Source organism: Hemiscyllium ocellatum, chromosome 15 (genome assembly GCF_020745735.1).
Source record: "Hemiscyllium ocellatum isolate sHemOce1 chromosome 15, sHemOce1.pat.X.cur, whole genome shotgun sequence".
In the NCBI taxonomy this organism is placed as follows: Eukaryota; Metazoa; Chordata; class Chondrichthyes; order Orectolobiformes; family Hemiscylliidae; genus Hemiscyllium; species Hemiscyllium ocellatum.
The window spans coordinates 66,084,083-66,106,413 of record NC_083415.1 but is presented as its reverse complement, the minus strand read 5'-3'; the positions used below and the strand labels follow the sequence as shown (position 1 = coordinate 66,106,413).

Genomic DNA, 22,331 nt, shown 5'->3' with positions numbered 1-22,331 from the left:
AAGTGTACATTAAAACATCCTTTTCCCATAAATTCTAATGCTTTCTTAGAGCTTGCTCCTTTCCTCAAAGCAATCAGATCGCTGACTATCTGCCCATTTCTGTTTGGAGATTTCACCACTGCCTGATATCTGTTTACAGTCTCATTCTTCAGTATTTTTCATTCACAAGTTTCGTTGAATGTAAATTATCTCATAGTGACTTATTATTGATGTAACACTAAATGTATGTTACTGCAGATTCCCATTTAGAGACTCTTCCAAAGAAAAATGTCAGACCTACCTCCTCAGCAAGAGTGAAAGGTCTTGCTGCCGAGGTATCATTCACTATTCTTGTCATCTTTTCAGCCTCCCAAGCTAATAGGCAATGTTTACTACCTCTGTCACCCCAAAAATAATTATAAACCCTCTTGTACTTGAGAACCAGCACAGAGATTTGCACATGAAGCATCACCGAAAACAACAAACTTCACGCAAAAACCTAAAGAACTGCAGATGCTGTAAATCAGAAACAAAAACAGATGTTGCTGGAAAAGCTCAGCAGGTCTGGCAGTATCTGTGGAGAGAAATCAGAGTTAACGTTTCTGTTCTGGAACGTGACGAGGTCATTCACCCCATTGAGTGTGTTGTCCAGGAGCAGGAGGGAGAACATTCATGTCTCCTTGGACCGGTAACACAGGACCAGAGGAAGCCTCTTCAGCTGTACCTCAATCTCGGCTCCAGGTAGGCAGCTCACTGTAGCTGTCAATATCCTTCCCCAATCAAACTCTACCAGCTCCAGGCTGAAGGAACTACAATTATCCCTAACAGCAGAGAAAGCAAGAGAGAGAAACAGAGAGCGAGAGAGAGCAATGGAGAGAGATGAGTCAGATAAATAGAGAGACAGAGAGAGAGGAGGAAAAAGAAGGAGTGAGACAGACAGAGATATAGACACTTGTATTGCTCAGTGCTGCTTATGATTTCAATCAGACTGGAGTCTCACCAACAGACCCAGAGCATACAGGCTGAGCTCACCTCCTGCGAGGATGTCAAAGAGCCGATCAGTGTTGTTGGGATGATTGACTATTCCAGCAGCTTGGATGTGCATTCCAAAGTCCTGTTTGTTGAGGGGCATCTTGGGCAACTCAAAGTTCTTCACGCTCTCCTCCTGTTTGAGTGTGTCCCAGTGTTTCTGCATGGTCCCAAAGAACAGACGTTTTAGCTCCTCTGTCTCCTGCACAGCGTGAAGCTGCTCAGGGGTCATCGAGTTCAGTGTGTGTTTGACCAGATCCCAGGGGAAGAAGTTCATGTTGATTTTCTCCAGATTCTGGAAGTCCAGCAGAGCTTGTAAGGACTGGCCCTGGGCAAGGCGGACAATCCCACGCAGATAGAAGCACACGGCCAATGCCTCAGAGTCGTCAATACACGTCTGGTCAATGGTCCTGCTGATCTGGACAACTAGTTTGGTGTAATACAGGGAGACGCTGAGAGAATCCAGTGGGTCACAGGGGAATGAAGGCAGGTACAGTGTTCGGAGTGGTGCTTTACCCTTACTGACTCTTCCTGTCAAAAAAGGAGATGAAATTTACAGGAAGAAAGCAAGGCATGCCATACACAAAACACTGTACATCCCGAGAGCAGTACTTACAGAAACAGGCCATTCAGCCCCAAGTCACATGCTGGGAATTCTGCTCCACTCCAACCCCCTCCTCATCTCATCCTATCACCATTTCCCTTTATTCACTTCTCCTCCCCTATGTGTGTTTATCCCCCCCCTTCAATGTATCGATGCTGTTCACTTCTGTCACTCCTGGATGTGCAATGTCCACACTGTCACCACACTTTCTGCTGAAGGGGATTCTCCTGAATTCCTGACTGGATTTGATTAGTGTTTGTCTTAGACTCAAACAATAACCTCTGCCATACTGGGTATTGCTAAAGTGATGTATGGAAACAAAGTGAGGCTGAAGCTGGGAATAACCTTTACACACAGCAAGTCACGAGGGTCTGGAATGGAGACCTTTCCTTCACAACCTATGTACAAAGGGAGCAGCTTCTCCCTGTGTTACTCTGTCCAGCCCCTGCTCATGATTTTGAAAACCTCAATCAGGACCCAGAGTGGACGCAGCTGAGATCACAGAGTGTTACCTAAAGTTTTGTTCATTTTCAATGAGTTGCGATGTGTCAAAGATTCGAGGCATGCAGCCTTGTCATTTGCACTTGTGGTCGACAGCTGACGACAGTGAAGACTTTGATCCTTTTTCTTCCTCGGACAGGTGGATGAGACGTTGACTGATGAGCAAGTGTTCAGGGTCTGCTCCCAGTTCACCCTGAAACAGATTGCATGGGGAACAGTTAAGCAGAAGAGTCATGCCACAAATGAACGCTACACAGAACACCCAAAAATCTGAAAATACACGATACCCAAACATCTGAAAAAACCCAAGATTCAATCATCTCAAAATATCCAACACCCAAACATCTGATAATACCCAACACACAAACATCTGAAAATACGCAACACCGAAACATCTGAAAAAACCCGACATACAAACATCTGACAATCCCTGACACACAAGCATCCAAAAATATCGGACACCCAAACATCTGAAAATACCCAACACGCAAACATCTGAAAATAATTAACACCCAAACATCTGAATATACCCTGCACACAAACATCTGAATATACGCAACACCCAAGCATCTGAAAATATCCGACACAAAAACGTCTGAAAATATCAAACACACAAACATCTGAAATACCCAACACACAAACATCTGAAAAGACCCAACAAACAGAAATCTGAAAATACCCGATACCCAAACATCTGAAAATACCCAACACGCAAACAGCTGAAATTAATTAATACCCAAACATCTGAATATACCCTATACACAAACATCTGAATATACGCAACATCCAAACATCTGAAATTACCCAAAACCCGAACATTTGAAAATATCCAACACACAAACATCTAAAAATACCCAACACACAACCATCTGAAAATACCCAACACCCAAACATCTGAAAATACCCAACATGCAACACCGAAACATCTGAAAATACGCAACACCCAAAAATCTGAAAATACCCGACACAAAAACATCTAAAGTACCCAACACACAACCATCTGAAAATACCCAACACCCAAACCATCTGGAAAAAACCAACATGCAACACCGAAACATCTGAATATACGCAACATCCAAACATCTGAAATTACCCAAAACCTGAACATCTGAAAATATCCAACACACAAACATCTGAAAATACGCAACACCGAAACATCTGAAAATACACAACACCCAACCAACTGGAAAAACCCAACATGGAACACCGAAACATCTGAAAATACCCGACACAAAAACATCTGAAGTACCCAACACACAAGCATTTGAAAATACCCAATACCCAAACCATCTGGAAAAAGCCAACATGCAACACTGAAACATCTGAATATACGCAACATCCAAACATCTGAAATTACCAAAACCCGAACATCTGAAAGTATCCAACACACAAACATCTAAAAATACCCAACACACAACCATCTGAAAATACCCAACACCGAAACATCTGAAAATACGCAACACCCAAACAACTGAAAATATCGAGCATCCAAACATCTCAAAAAACCTGACACATGAACATCTGAAAATGCCTGACATACAAACATCTGAAAATACGCAACACCCAAACATCTGAAAATACCCAACACAAAAACATCTGAAAAGTCCCAACATCCAAACATCTGAAAGTACGCAACATCGAAACATCTGAAAACACCGCACATACAAACATCTGAAACTACCGGACATACAAACGTCTGAAAATACCGGATACCCAAACATCTGAAAATACCCAACAACCAAAAATCTGAAAATACCCGATACCCAAACATCTGAAAATACCCAACACGCAAACAGCTGAAAATAATTAACACCCAAACATCTGAATATACCCTATACACAAACATCTGAATATACGCAACACCCAAACATCTGAAAATACCCAACACCAACACAGCTGAAAATACCCAACATCCAAACATCTGAAAATACCCGACACAAAAAGATCTGAAAATACCCAGCACACAAACATCTAAAACTACCCAATACAAAAACATCTGGAAAAACCCAACATGCAACACACAAACATCTGAAAATACGCAACAGCCAAACAACTGAAAATATCGAACATCCAAACATCTCAAAAAACCTGACACACGAACATCTGAAAATACCTGACACACAAACATTTGAAAATACGCACCACTCAAACATTTGAATATACCTGACATACAAACATCTGAAAATATGCAACACCAAAACATCTGAAAATACCCAACACAAAAACATCTGAAATTACCCAACACACAAACATCTGAAAATACCCAACACTCAAACATCTGAAAATACCCAACAAGCAAGCATCTGAAAATAATTAACACCCAAACATCTGAATATACCCTATACCCAAACATCTGAATATACGCAACACCCAAGCATCTGAAAACATCCGACACAAAAACGTCTGAAAATACCAAACACCCAAACATCTGAAAATACCCGACATAAAGTCATATGAATATACCCAACACACAAACATCTGAAAATGTGCAACACCTAGCCATCATCTCAAAATACTCAACACGCACACATCTGAAAATAAGGAACACCCACACATTTGAAAATATGCAACACACAAACATCTGAAAATATGCAACACCAAAAAATCTGAACACACCCAACACTCAAAGGTCTGAAAATGCTTGACACAAAAACATCTGAAAGTAGGCAACACCCAAACATCTGCAAATGCCTGACACAAAAACATCTGAAAATACCCAACACACAAACATTTGAAAATACCGAACACCCAAACATCTAAAAATACCCAACACCCAAACATCTGAAAATACCCAACACCCAACACCCAAACATCTGAAAATACCCGACACAAAAACATATAAAAATCCCCAACACACAACCATCTGAAAATACCCAACATCCAAACATCTGAAAATACCCAACACGCACCACCGAAACAACTGAAAATACGCAACACTCGATCATCTGAAAATACCCGACACAAAAACATCTGAAAATACCCAACACCCAAACATCTGGAAAAACCCAACATGCAACACCGAAACATCTGTAAATATGAAACAACCAAACAACTGAAACTATCGAACATCTAAACATCTCAAAAAACCTGACAAACGAACATCTGAAAATACCTGACATACAAACATTTGAAAATATGCACCACTCAAAAATTTGAATATACCGTACACACAAACATCAGAAAATACACGACACCCAAACATCCGAAAATACCCGACATAAAGCCATATGAATATACCCAACACACAAACATCTGAAAATGTGCAACACCTAGACATCATCTCAAAATACGCAACACCCACACATCTGAAAATATGGAACACCCACACATTTGAAAATATGCAACACACAAACATCTGAAAATATACAACACCAAAAAATCTGAACACACCCAACACTCAAACGTCTGAAAACGCTTGGCACAAAAGCATCTGAAAATAGGCAACACCAAAACATCTGAAAATACCCAACACCCAAACTTCTGAAAATACACAACACCCAAAAATTAGAAAATACCCGATGCCCAAACATCTGAAAATACCCAACAACCAAACATCTGAAAATACGCAACACCCAAACTTCTGAAAATACCCGACACAAAAATATCAGAAAATACCCGACACAAAAATATCAGAAAATAGCCAAGATGCAAACATCTGAAAATACCCAACACACAAACATATGAAAATATGCAACACCCAAACATCTGAAAACACCGGACATACAAACATCTGAAAATACCCAACACCCAAAAATCTGAAAATACACTATACCCAAACGTCTGAAAATACACAACATTGAAACATCTGAAAATACTGGATATACAAACATCTGAAAATCCCTGACACACAAGCATCTGAAAATACCGGACTTACAAACATCTGAAAATACCCAACACCCAAACATCTGAAAATACCAACACCCAAAAATCTGAAAATACCCAACACACAAACATCTAAATATATGCAACACCCAAGCATCTGAAAATACCCGTCACAAAAACATCTGAAAATACCGACATGCAAACATCTGAAAATTCCCAACACACAAACATCTGAAAATGTGCAACACCTAGACATCTGAAAATATGCAACACCCACACATCTGAAAATACGGAACTCCCATACATTTGAAAATATGCAACACACAAACATCCGAACACACTCAAGACCCAGACGTCTGAAAATACCTGACACACAAACATCTGAAAATATCCAACACCCAAACATTTGAAAACACTGAACACCCAAACATCTGAAAATACCAAACACCCAAACTGAAAATGCCCAACATACAAACATCTGAAAATACCCACCACCGAAACATCTGAAAATACCCAACTCGCAACACAGAAATATCTGAAATTACCCGAGATGCAAACATCTGAAAATACTGACATGCAAACATCTGAAAGTACCCCACAGCCAGACACCTGAAAATACCCCACACCCAAACTTCTAAAAATACATGACATACAAACATCTGAAAATATGCAACACCCACTCAACTGAAAATACCCAACACCCGAACATCTGAAAATACCAAACCACAAACAACTGAAAATACCGGACATACAAACACCTGAAAAGACCCAACAAACAGAAATCTGAAAATACCCGATACCCAAACATCTGAAAATACCCAACATGCAAACAGCTGAAATGAACTAATACCCAAACATCTGAATATACGCAACATCCAAACATCTGAAATTACCCAAAAGCCAAACATCTGAAAATATCCAACACACAAACATCTGAAAATACCCAACACGCAACACCGAAACATCTGAAAATACGCAACACCCAAACATCTGAAAATACCCGACACAAAAACATCTAAAGTACCCAACACACAACCATCTGAAAATACCCAACACCCAAACATCTGAAAATACCCGAGATACAAACATCTGAAAAGACGCAAAACCCAAACATCTGAAAATATCCGACACAAAAACTTCTGAAAACACGCGACACTCAATCATCTGAAAATACTCAACACCCAAACATCTAAATATACCCAACACACGAACATCTGAAAATACGCCACACACAAACATCTGAAAATACGCAACACCCACACATCTGAAAATACCCAACACCCAAAATCTGAAAATACCCAACACCGAAGCATCTGAAAATACTCAACACCCAATCATCTGAAAACATCCGACACAAAAACTTCTGAAAACACGCGACACCCCATCATCTGAAAATACTCAACACACCAACATCTAAATATATCCAACACCCAAACATCTGAAAATACCCAACACCGAAACATCTGAAAATACCCAACATCCCAACATTTGAATAGACCCAACAGCCAAATATCTGAAAATACACAACACCGAAACATGAAAATAGGCAATACCCAAACATCTGAAAATACGCAACACCGAAACATCTTAAAATACCAAACACCCAAACTGAAAATGCCCAACACAAACATCTGAAAACAGCCAACACCCAAACATCTGAAAATACCCAACACCGAAACATCTGAAAATACCCAACACCGAAACATCTGAAAATACCCAATACCCAAACAACTGAAAATACCTGACACCCAAACATCTGAAAAACCCGAGATGCAAACATCTGAAAATACTGACATGCAAACATTTGAAAGTACCCCACAGCCAGACATCTGAAAATACCCCACACCCAAACTTCTGAAAATACATGACATACAAACATCTGAAAATATGCAACTCCCACTCAACTGAAAATACACAACACCCAAACATCTGAAAATACCTTACACACAAACATCTGAAAATACGCAACACCCAAACATCTGAAAATACCCGACACAATAACCTCTGAAAATACCCAACACACAAACATCTAAAAATGTGCAACACCCAAACATCTCAAGATACGCAACACCCACACATCTGAAAATATCTGACACAAAAACTTCTGAAAACACGTGACACCCAATCATCTGAAAATACTCAACACCCAAACATCTGAAAATACCTGACATACAAACGTCTGAAAATATCCAACACCCTAACATCTGAAAATACCTGACATACAAACATCTGAAAATATCCAACACCCTAACATCTGAAAATACCTGACATACAAACATCTGAAAATATCCAACACCCTAACATCTGAAGATACCCAGCACCCAAACTTCTGAGAATACTCGACACAGAAACATCTAAAAATACCCAACACCCAAACAGCTGAAAATACGCAACATTCAAACAACTGAAAATACGAAACACCCAAACCTTTCAAAATACCCAACACCCGAACATCTGAAAATATCCGACATACAAACATCTGAAAATAACCAACACACAAACATCTGAAAATGTGCAACACCGAATCATTAAAAATACCCAACACAAAAACCTCTGAAAACATCCGACACCCAAACATCTGAGAAAACTCAACATGCAACCATCTGAAAATGCATAACACCAAAACATCTGAAAATACTGAACACCCAAACATCTGAAAATACTCCACGGCCAAACATCAGAAAATACGCAACACTGAAACATCTGAAAATACCCGATGTGCAAACATCTGAAAATATCCAACATTTAAACATCTGAAAATATGCAACATCCAAATATCTCAAAATACGCAACACCCAAGCACCTGAAAATATCTAACAGCCAAACATCCGAAAATATGCAACATGCATCATCTGAAAATACCCGAAACAAAAACATCTGAAAATACCAACATACAAATGTCTGAAAATACCCGACATACAAACATCGGAAAATACACGACATACAGAAATCTGAAAATACCAAACCCCTACAAAACTGAAAATACTGGATATGGAAACATCAGAACATACTCAATACCCAAACATCTGAAAATACGCAATACCCAAACATCTGAAAGTATCCAACACCCTAACATCTGAAAATATCCAATACCCTAACATCTGAAAATACCTGACATACAAACATCTGAAAATATCCAATACCCTAACATCTGAAAATACCCAACACCCTAACATCTGAAAATACCTGACATACAAACATCTGAAAATACCCAACACACAAACATCTGAAAATATGCAACACCCAAACATCTGAAAATACACAACAACCTAACATCTGAAAATACATGACATACAGACATCTGAAAATACCTAGCACCCAAACTTCTGAAAATACCCAACACCCAAACAGCTGAAAATACCCGACATAGAAACATCTGAAAATGCACGACACCCAAACATGTAAAAATATCCAACATCCAAACATCTGAATATACCGGACATGCAAACAACAGAAAATACTAAACACCCAAAAATCTGAGAACTCTAAACAAGCTACCATCTGAAAATACACAACAACCAAACAACTGAAAATATCCAACACCCAAACATCTGAAAATCCCCAATACACGAACATCTGAAAATACCGGACACACCAACATCTGAAAATACCAACATGCAAACATTTGAAGATGCCCGACATACAAATATCTGAAAATACACGACATACGGACCTCAGAAAATACCCGACACTCACACATCTGAAAATGCCCAACACCCAAATATTTCAAAATACCGGACATACCAACATCTGAAAATACACAACACCCAAACATCTGAAAATAGGCAACACCCAAACATCTGAAAATACCAGACATACAAACATCAGAAAACACCCGACACACAAACACCTGAAAATACCTGACACCCAACATCTGAGAATGCCCGACATTGAAACATCTGAAAATACCCAACACCCTAACTTCTGAAAATACCTGACATACAAACGTCTGAAAATACGCAACACCTAAACATCTGAAAATACCAAACCCACAAACAACTGAAAATACCAGACATGCCAACATCTGAGAATACCCAACATAGAAACATCAGAAAATACCCAACACGCAACCATCTGAAAATACACAACACTCAAACAATTGAAAATACTAAACACCCAAGCATCTGAAAAACCCAGACAAACAAACATCTGAAAATACTTGACACACAAACATCTGAAAATACACAACACCAAAACATCTGAAAATACCTGATACACAAACATCTGAAAATACCCAACACCCAAACATCTGAAAATATGCAACACACATACATCTGAAAATGCCTGACATATAAACATCTGAAAATTGCAACACATAAACAACTGAAAATAATAAACACCGAACACCCAAACATCTGAAAATACCCAAGACACAAACATCTGAATTTACCGATATGCAAACATCAGAATATATCCGACATTCAGACATCTGAAAATATGCAACACCCGAGCATCTGAAAATATGCAACACCCAAACATCTGAAAATACGCAACACCAAATCATCTCAAAATACCAGACAAACAAACATCAGAAAAGACCTGACACACAAACATCTGAGAATACCCGACATAGAAACATCTGAAAACACCCAACACCCGAACTTCTGAAAATACCCAACACACAAACATCGGAAATACCCAACATATAAACATCTGAAAATACACAACACCTAAACATCTGAAAATGCGCAACACACAAACATCTGAAAATACCAAACCACAAACAACTGAAAATACGCAACATCCAAACATCTGAAAATACCTGACATACAAACATCTGAAAATATCCAACACCCTAACATCAGAAAATGCCCAACACACAAACATCTGAAAATACACAACAACCAAACATCTTAAAATATCCGACATACAAACATCTGAATATACCGGACATGCAAACAGCAGAAAATACTAAACACCCAAAAATCTGAGAAAACGTTACCATCAGAAAACACACAACACCCAAACAACTGAAAATACCCAACACCCAAACATCTGAAAATACCCAACAGACCAACATCTGAAAATACCCAACAGACCAACATCTGAAAATACCCAACATACAAATATCTGAAAATATCCAACACGTAAACATCTGAAAATACCGAACACACAAACATCTGACAATACCCGACATACGAGCATCTGAAAATACACAACACCCAAACATCTGAAAAACCATGACACACGAACATCTGAAAATAAATAACTCACAAACATCTGAAAATACTTAACACACCAACATCTGAGAATACCGACATGCAAACATTTGAAAAAAAAACGACATACAAACATCTGAAAATACCGAACACTCAAACATTTGAAAATACCCCACACCCAAATATTTGAAAATACCGGACATAACAACATCTGAAAATACCCGACACCCTAACTTCTGAAAACATCTGAATAAACCCAACACTCACACATCTGAAAATGCCCAACACCCAAATATTAGAAAATACCGGACATACCAACATCTGAAAATACCTGACACCCTAACTTCTGAAAACATCTGAATAAACCCAACACTCACACATCTGAAAATGCCCAACACCCAAATATTAGAAAATACCGGACATACCAACATCTGAAAATACCTGACACCCAAACATCCGAAAGTACTCAACACAAAAAACATCTGAAAATACACAACACCCAAACATCTGAAAATATGCAACGCACAAACATCTGAAAATATGCAACACCCAAACATCTGAAAATACCTAACACACAAACATCTGAAAATACCCAACACACTGACATCAGAAAATACCGACATGCAAACATCTGAAAATACCCAACACACAAACATCTGAAAATATTCAACACGTAAACATCTGAAAATATCGAACACACATACATCTGACAATACCCGGCATACAAGCATCTGAAAATACACAACACCAAAACATCTGAAAATACCTGACATACAAACACATGAAAATAAACAACACACAAACATCTGAAATTGCCCAACACACAAACATCTGAAAATACCCGACATATAAACATCTGAAAATACACACACCCAATCATCTGAAAATGTGCAACACACAAACATCTGAAAATACCAAACCCTCAAACAACTGAAAATACCCAACACACAAACATCTGAAAACACCCGACATATAAACATCTAAAAATACCCGACATCCAAACATCTGAAAATAACCAACCCACACCAACATCTGAAAATACCGACATGCAAACATTAGAAAAACCCGACATACAAACATCTGAAAATACGCAACACCAAATCATCTGAAAATACCAGACATACAAACATCAGAAAAGACTTGACACACAAACATCTGAAAATACCCAACACACAAACATCTGAGAATACGCAACACACGAACTTGTGAAAATACTGAACACACAAACATCGGAAATACCCAACATATAAACATCTGAAAATACACGACACCTAAACATCTGAAAATGTGCAACGCACAAACATCTGAAAATACATGACATACAGACATCTGAAAATACCCAGCATCCAAACTTCTGAAAATATCCGACATACAAACATCTGAAAATACGCAACACCCAAACATCTGAAAATACATGACATACAGACATCTGAAAATACCCAGCATCCAAACTTCTGAAAATATCCGACATACAAACATCTGAAAATACGCAACACCCAAACATCTGAAAAACCCAACACTCACACATCTGAAAATACCCAACACCCAATTATTTGAAAATACCGGACATACCAACAACTGAAAATACCGACACCCAAACTTCTGAAAGTACTCAACACTCAAACATCTGAAACCATCCAAAACACAAACAACTGAAAATACCCTATATATAAACACCTAATAATACCTGATACCCAAACATCTGAAAATACTGAACACACCGACATCTGAAAACACCAACATGCAAACACTAGAAGATACCCGACATACAAACATCTGAAAATACATGACATACGGACCTCAGAAAATACCCGACACTCACACATCTGAAAATGCCCAACACCCAAATATTTCAAATACCGGACATACCAACATCTGAAAATACCCAACACCCAAACATCTGAAAATACCAGACATACAAACATCATAAAACAACCGACACACAAACACCTGAAAATACCTGACACACAAACACCTGAAAATACCTGACACACAAACACCTGAAAATAACGGACATGCAAACATCTGAGAATGCCTGACATTGAAACATCTGAAAATACCCAACACCCAAACATCTGAAAATACACCACAGCCAGACATCTGAAAATATCCCAGACCCAAACATCTGAAAATACACAACACTCAAACAATTGAAAATAATAAACACCCAAACATCTGAAAAACCCAGACAGACGAACATCTGAAAATACCTGACAAACACCTGAAAATACCTGACACACAAACACCTGAAAATAACGGACATGCAAACATCTGAGAATGCCTGACATTGAAACATCTGAAAATACCCAACACCCAAACATCTGAAAATACACCACAGCCAGACATCTGAAAATATCCCAGACCCAAACATCTGAAAATACACAACACTCAAACAATTGAAAATAATAAACACCCAAACATCTGAAAAACCCAGACAGACGAACATCTGAAAATACCTGACAAACATCTGAAAATACCTGACACACAGACATCTGAAAACACCCAACACAAAAACATCTGAAAATACCTATCACACAAACATCTGAAAATACCCAATACACAAACATCTGAAAATACGCAACGCACATACATCTGAAAATACCGACATGCAAACATCTGATCTTACCCGACATACAGACACCTGAAAATATGCAACACCCAAGCATCTGAAAATATGCAACACGGAAACATCTGAAAATACCAGGTAAAAACAATGACTGCAGATGCTGGAAACCAGATTCTGGATTAGTGGTGCTGGAAGAGCACAGCAGTTCAGGCAGCATCCAACGAGCAGCGAAATCGACATTTCGGGCAAAAGCCCTTCATCAGGAATAAAGGCAGAGAGCCTGAAACGTGGAGAGATAAGCTAGAGGAGGGTGGGGGTGGGGAGAAAGTAGCATAGAGCACAATGGGTGAGTGGGGAAGGGGATGAAGGTGAGAGGTCAGGGAGGAGAGGGTGGAGTGGATAGGTGGAAAAGGAGCTATGCAGGTCGGACAAGTCCGGACAAGTCATGGGGACAGTGCCGAGCTGGAAGTTTGGAACTAGAGTGAGGTGGGGGAAGGGGAAATGAGGAAACTGTTGAAGTCCACATTGATGCCCTGGGTCCGAAGTGTTCCAAGGCGGAAGATGAGGCGTTCTTCCTCCAGGCGTCTGGTGGTGAGGGAACAGCGGTGAAGGAGGCCCAGGACCTCCATGTCCTCGGCAGAGTGGGAGGGGGAGTTGAAATGTTGGGCCATGGGGTGGTGTGGTTGATTGGTCTGGGTGTCCCAGAGATGTTCCGTAAAGCGCTCTGCTAGGAGGCGCCCAGTCTCCCCAATGTAGAAGAGACCGCATCGGGAGCAATGGATACAATGAATGATATTAGTGGATGTGCAGGTAATACTTTGATGGAAGGCTCCTTTAGGCCCTTGGACACCTCCTCCCTCACCTCCATCCAAGGCCCTGAAGGAGCCTTCCACATCCATCAAAGTTTTACCTGCATATCCACTAATATCATTCATTGTATCCGTTGTTCCCAATGCGGTCTCCTCTACATTGGGGAGACTGGGCGCCTCCTGGCAGAGCGCTTTAGGGAACATCTCCGGAACACCCGGACCAATCAACACCCAATCATCTGAAAATACCCAACAGACCAACATCTGAAAATACCCAACATACAAATATCTGAAAATATCCAACACGTAAACATCTGAAAATACCGAACACACAAACATCTGACAATACCCGACATATGAGCATCTGAAAATACACAACACCCAAACATCTGAAAAACCATGACACACGAACATCTGAAAATAAACAACTCACAAACATCTGAAAATACCTAACACACCAACATCTGAGAATACCGACATGCAAACATTTGAAAAAAACCCGACATACATACATCTGAAAATACCGAACACTCAAACATTTGAAAATACCCCACACCCAAATATTTGAAAATACCGGACATAACAACATCTGAAAATACCCGACACCCTAACTTCTGAAAATATCCAATACACAAACATCGGAAATACCTGACATATAAACATCTGAAAATACACGACACCCAAACATCTGAAAATGCGCAACACACAAACATCTAAAAATACCAAACCCCAAGCATCTGAAAATACACAACACCCAAACATCTGAAAATACCGACATACAAACATCTGAAAAAACACTCACACATCTGAAAATGCCCAACAGCCAAATATTTCAAAATACCGGACATCTGAAAATACCCGACACCCGAACTTCTGAAAGTACGCAACACCGAAACATCAGAAAATATCTGACACCCAAACATTTGAGAATGCTGGACATTGAAATATCTGAAAATACCCAACACCCAAACATCTGAATATACACAACACACAAATATCTGAAAATACCAAACCCCCAAACAACTGAAAACACCCAACACCCAAACATCGGAAAATACCCGATACCCAAACATCTGAAAATACCCAACACCCAAACTTCTGAAAATACCTGACATACAAACATCTGAAAATATCCAACAGCGAAACATCTGAAAATACCAAATCCCCAAACAACTGAAAATACCAGACATGCAAACATCTGAAAATACGCAACACTCAAACAACTGAAAATACTAAACATCCAAACGTCTGAAAAACCCAGACACACAAACATCTGAAAATACCTGACAAACAAACATCTGAAAATATCCGACACCCAAGCATCTGATTCAGGAGTATGAGCAGGGCCACTTGGCCCTTTCAGCCTGCTCTTCTATTCTATCCAATTTCAGCTGAGCTGATGATTCCACATTCTCATCTAACTCTTCCAGGCCCCTCCCTGAGCCAAAATCTATTTACCTCCAACTTAAAAAGCTTCACAGGCTCTGCTTCCACTGTCCTTTGAGGTACAGAGTTCAAAGTCTCGTGACCTCCAAGGGAAGACATTTGCCCTCATCACAGCATTAAATGGGTAATTACTGATTTTTCAAACAGTGACCCCCCCCTCGCTCTAGATTCTCCCACAAGAGCCAATGTCCTCTTCACATCGTCCTGCCAGGACCCGTCGGGATCTTACGTGTTTCAAACATGTCACCGCTTTTTCTTCGGAACCCTAGAGGATACAGACCTGGTCTGTGTAACCCTTCCTCATGAAGCATGTTGCCCAGGGGTTAGCCCAGGAAACATTGTTTAAATATCTTCCAATATTTTTAGATGTCTCCCTAAATAAGGAGACCAATACTGTGCACAGTTCTCCAGATGTGATCTCACCAGTGCCCTGTGTAACTGAAGCCTAACCTCCCAACATTGGTATTCAAGTCCCCTCATAAGAAGCAATAACATTTCTAACTTTCCTGATGACTTGCTGCTCCTACAGTCTAACCTTCTGTAATTCAGGGAACACCCCAATCACTCCGCACCTCACAGCTCTGTAACTTCTCAACATTTAAATAACATTTATTATTTTTCTGCCAAATTGGACAATTTTACATTTTCTCACATTATAGCCCATTTGTCAAATCACTCACTTGACCTATTTATATCCCATTGTCGCCTACTTATTTTCTGTTAAAACTCACTTTCCTCTCTATCATTGTGCTTTCAGCAAACTGAGCTCCGTCCCCTTGGGTCCCAAAATCCATCTTTCTTTAACGTGTTGTGGAGAAAGTGAGGTCTGCAGATGCTGGAGATCAGAGCTGAAAATGTGTTGCTGGAAAAGCGCAGCAGGTCAGGCAGCATCAAAGGAACAGGAGATTCGACATTTCAGGCATGATTCCTGAAGAAGGGGCTTATGCCCGAAACGTCGATTCTCCTGTTCCTTGGATGCTGCCTGACCTGCTGCGCTTTTCCAGCAACACATTTTCAGCTCTGCTAAAATGTTGAGGCCCCAGTGCTGCCCCCTTGTGGAACTCCACTCATTGCAAGTTGCCAAACACAAAGTGGCCCATTCCCTGTCAGCCTGCTAACCTTGTGTCTGTGAAAATATATTACACCCCATGTCAGGAGCTTTCACTTTCCACAGTTTGATGTGGCACCTTGTCAAATGCCTTCTAGAGATCTTAAACACAGGATGAAATAACTCCCCAGAGGCAGGTACCCCGTCACCAAGTCTCCCTTTATTTACTCGCAGAGAGTCCTTAACCCTGATCCAGCTCCCTCAGAGCCAGCTCTCACAGTGAACAGAACCTCTCACACCTCCTACTTATTTATTTTTTTAAGTGAATGAACAGAGAGTGCACAAATCATTATTCATTTTCCACCACCAGGAAGAAAGGAAACACCCGAGTGGCCAGTGACAAGCAGTGCCCCTCACATCAAAGGGCAGTGCTGTGTGATCACACAATGAAGGGGAGGGCAGGGATTAAATGAAAATAGAGCCAGAGAGGGAAATGAAACACTGCACACCCCGTGGTGCCCACCTCTCCCTGAAAACCTCGAGGGTGTTGGTGGACACCGCGCGCTCCTTCTCTAAGGACACCTGGGCATGGACCCTCCTGTTTCTAGCTGACAGCCAGGGCTCCCTGACTGGACCAGATTAACAGCTCCATTTTCTGGATTAGTGGTGCTGGAAGAGCACAGCAGTTCAGGCAGCATCCAAGGAGCATCAGATTCCTGATGAAGGGCTTTTGCCCGAAGTGTCGATTTCGCTGCTCCTCGGATGCTGTCTGATCTGCTGTGCTCTTCCAGCACCACTAATCCAGAATCTGGTTTCCAGCATCTGCAGTCATTGTTTTTACCTACCAGATTAACAGCTCCAATCAATTCAGACTCTATGAAATCCATCTGGCTGACCTCATTTCAAAAATACACAGGACATCCACTCATTGCCTTTATCCATAACACATATAATTATTAAATCCTGTATTTATTTCAAATGGTTACAAGCCGTGGGTAGTACGAAAAGTGAGGTGTAGAGCCTGCTGGCGTGAATTGGTCTTGAGCACACTGTCCAAGCCCAAAGTGATGCTAACTCTTGACTCCACTATGAGAGTTGAAAAATGTGTCGCTGGAAAAGCGCAGCAGGTCAGGCAGCATCCGAGGAGCAGGAGAATCGACGTTTCGGGAATACACCCTTCTTCAGGAATCCTGGTCCTTGGATGCTGCCTGGCTTGCTGTGTTTTTTCAGCAACACATTTTTCAACTCTGGTCTCCAGTATCTGCAGTCCTCACTTTCCACAAGATGTTTAATCCTCATGCTGACCCTGGCTTCATTATGGAGAGCGTCATTGTTGGACAGATTCTGATATCTGGGTGGACACAGCTGCGTCTCGGTGGGTGACAATGTCTTCTGGGTCAGCAACTTTCAACTTTCAAGCTTTCAACTGAATAAACTGTGGCCCTGCCTACCCTGATTGGTGGATGGATCCCAACGCACTATCTTGAAAAAAGAGGAGAGTGCTTTCCAGTCTCCTGGTCAATGATTAACTCTCAACCAATATCATAGAAACAGTTAGCATTAACACACAGCAGTGTGTGGGAGCGTGCTGTGCACAAAATGCTGCTGTATTTCCTACATTACAACAGCCACTATACATCAAAATAGCTTCATCGATTATAAAACGGGACATTTTCAGGTGAGGACAGTTGCCAAAGCAATGAACATTATGGTTTGTTATGTCTTTATGCGGTTGGCTCGGGTCTAATGCACCAGCCCCTTGCTGTATTGGGAGCCGATGAAGCAGGTGGAGAGCTGTAACAGTGTGCAAGCCATCCTGGGGGTTTATCAGCAGGAACATGCAGCAACCAAAAGGGTTACCTGTTTGATTCACTTCTCTCCCAACGCGTGAACGCATCCACTTTCTTATTCATTCGGGCTTTCAGGAAGCAGTGGAACAAGTCGGTCTTCAAAAACTGCAAAAAGGGAGACACAACATCAGCTTCTCAGCAATCAGCTCACAGATACACAGACACACACACATACACACCCACTCACACACACATACTCACACAGACACACACACACTCAAACACATACACACACATACACATACACCCATTCACACACACACACACAAAAACACACACACGGTCAAACACATATACACACATACACTCACACACACACAGACACAGGCACTCACACACACAGACACTCACATGGACACACACACACTCATAAACACACACACTCACACACACACATACATACACACAGACACACACACATACTTACACACACACTCATTCACACACACACATAGACACAGACACACACACACACTCACACACACTCATACACACACAGACACTCTCACGCACACACAGACACTGTCTCACACACACACACATATACACACACACACACTCGCACACTCATACACACAAAGACACTCACACACATACACACCCACTCTCACACACACACACTCATACACTGACACACACACATACACACCCACTCACACACAGACACACATACACACACAAACACATACACACACAGACACACACACTCACACACACAGACACTCTCACTCCCACACACACAGACGCTCTCACACACAGACACACAAACACCCACTCACACACACACATACACACAGACACTCACGCACACACACACCGACTCACATACACACACACAGACACTCTCACGCACATACACACAGACACTCTCATACACACACAGACACTCTCTCTCACACAAACACATCCACTCTCTCTCACACACACACATCCACTCACACACACACAAATACACACAGACACTCACACACATACACACCCACTCTCACACATACATACACACACACACACTCACACACAAACACACCCACTCACACACAGACACACATATACAGACACACTCACACACACACACACACATACACACACATACACACGCATACACACAGACACACACACACATACACATACACATATAGACACACACATATACACAGACACACCCATACACAGACAAACATACACACACACATACATACACAGACACACAGATACACACATAAAAACACACACAGACACACACAGACACACACTGACACACACAGATACACAGACACACACACACCACATTCACACACATACACACACACACTCACACAGACACTCACACACAGATATTCACGCACACACAGACACAGACACAGACACAAACACAGACACACACACACACACACACACACACAGACACTTTCTCGCATACACAGACACGGACACAGACACACACACATACACACCCACTCACACATACACACAGTGCCTGTGTGAGTGTGTGTCTGTGTGTATGTGTGAGTGGGTGTGTATGTGTGTGTGTCTGTGTCCATGTCTGTGTATGTGAGAAAGTGTCTGTGTGTGTGTGTGTGTGTGTGTGTGTATGTGTGTGTGTCTGTGTCCGTGTCTGTGTATGTGAGAAAGTGTCTGTGTGTGTGTGTGTGTGTGTGTGTGTCTGTGTGTGTGTGAGTGTGTGTCTCACACACACACACACACACAGACACTTTCTCACATACACAGACACGGACACAGACACACACACATACACACACACACAGACACTTTCTCACATACACAGACACGGACACAGACACACACACATACACACACACACACACACACAGACACTTTCTCACATACACAGACACGGACACAGACACACACACATACACACCCACTCCATACACACACACTCACACACAGACACACACACACACTCTCACACACATATACACACACACTCTCACGCACACACACAGACACTCTCTCTCACACATACACACCCACTGACACACATACACACAAAGACACTCACACACATACACACCCACTCTCACACACACACACATACACACCCACTCACACACAGACACACATACACACACAAACACATGCACACACAGACACACACACTCTCATACACACATATACACACACTCTCATGCACACACACAGACACTCACACACACAGACACTCTCACACACACACATACTCACACACACACGCAACCTCTCTCTCTCACGCACACATACACCATCTCTCTCACATACGCGCGCGCACACACACACACAAATATACATACACCCTCTCTCTCTCATCCTCACACACGCATACACAAACACACAAGCACACACACACAGAGGTAGTGACACACAGAGTGACACTCACAAACATACTGACACACTATCTCTCACACACATAGACAGATACTGACACACAGAGTGACACTCATATACACACTGACACTCACACAGATGATCACAGTTACTGACATTCATATACACACGAACAGGACATCACTGAATCATGTGATATTTGTGGGTCAAGGATGATATCTCAATCTCCTTCCTTTGACTAGGTCTATAGGTCCAGAGAAAATTTACCATCACTGAGTCTTAACAAGGAGAGGCTCTTGTCTTAACAAGGTGTAGTTTATTGCATGATAGCCATAAGGTACAAGCTACATTAGACCATGAGAGAACTGAGAATGTGGGTTTTAACAGCACACATACTGCCATCTGTAGCTTCCCCTTGACACCTCTGTCTCTCATATAAACCACACAAGGCAGAGGCCGAACCTCTGGAGAGGTCCTTGCCCATGGTTTCTCATCCCTAGGAAGCCCATCTCTGTGAGCTCTCTTAGTTCGAGGATGTTGTCTGAAAATTTCTGGTACACCAAGAGAGCATCCTTCTCTCTGACTGAGTGAAGTGTCTCTGTATCTGACAATGCTCTTGAGGCATTCGTACCCAGGATTCTGACACTCACCTGATTGCCCCTGAACTAACCCTGTTCCTCAGGTTGGAGCTGAAATATTGGCAGCTATGGAAGTTGGAAAGGACAGACTGTAGTGGACAGGAACACCTGTAGACGTGAGCAAGTCCTTCACATTTTGGGAAGTATCTTTGTGATGTGAGTTGTAGCTTCATCTCTGTTTTCTTGAGGAGATACCCCAAGATTTCAGTTGTTGTTGCCAATTAAGGCAAGGACTTTGCTGATTGGTTGCTCATCCCTAGTTACCCCTTGAGAAGGTGGGGGTGAGCTGCCTTTTTGAACTGCTGCAGTCCATGTGCTGTGGGTTGACCCACAATATCCTGAGGAAGGGAGTTCCAGAATTTTGACCCAGTGACAGTGAAGGAACAGTGATATATTTCCAAGGCAGGATGGTGAGTGGCTTGGAGGGAAAGTTGGCGTTCCCATGTATCTGTTCCCATGTATTGGCGGCATGATGGCACAGTGGTTAGCACTGCTGCCTCACAGCACCAGAGATCCGGGTTCAGTTCCCGACTCAGGTGACTGACTGTGTGGAGT

At 41.4% G+C, this 22,331-nt stretch overlaps 1 protein-coding gene across 1 annotated transcript in view; it reads right to left on the bottom strand.

Moving 5' to 3' along the window:
* LOC132823026 (DENN domain-containing protein 3-like) overlaps window positions 1-22,331 on the bottom strand; it is a 148,299-nt gene that overhangs the window by 38,147 nt on the left and 87,821 nt on the right. Inside the window, exons 12-14 of the mRNA XM_060836560.1 lie at window positions 18,824-18,918; window positions 2,125-2,306; window positions 1,012-1,539 (exon numbers count right to left, since the gene is read on the bottom strand). Of these exons, the coding sequence (XP_060692543.1) occupies window positions 1,012-1,539; window positions 2,125-2,306; window positions 18,824-18,918 (805 nt within the window). The remainder of the gene's footprint in view (window positions 1-1,011; window positions 1,540-2,124; window positions 2,307-18,823; window positions 18,919-22,331) is intronic.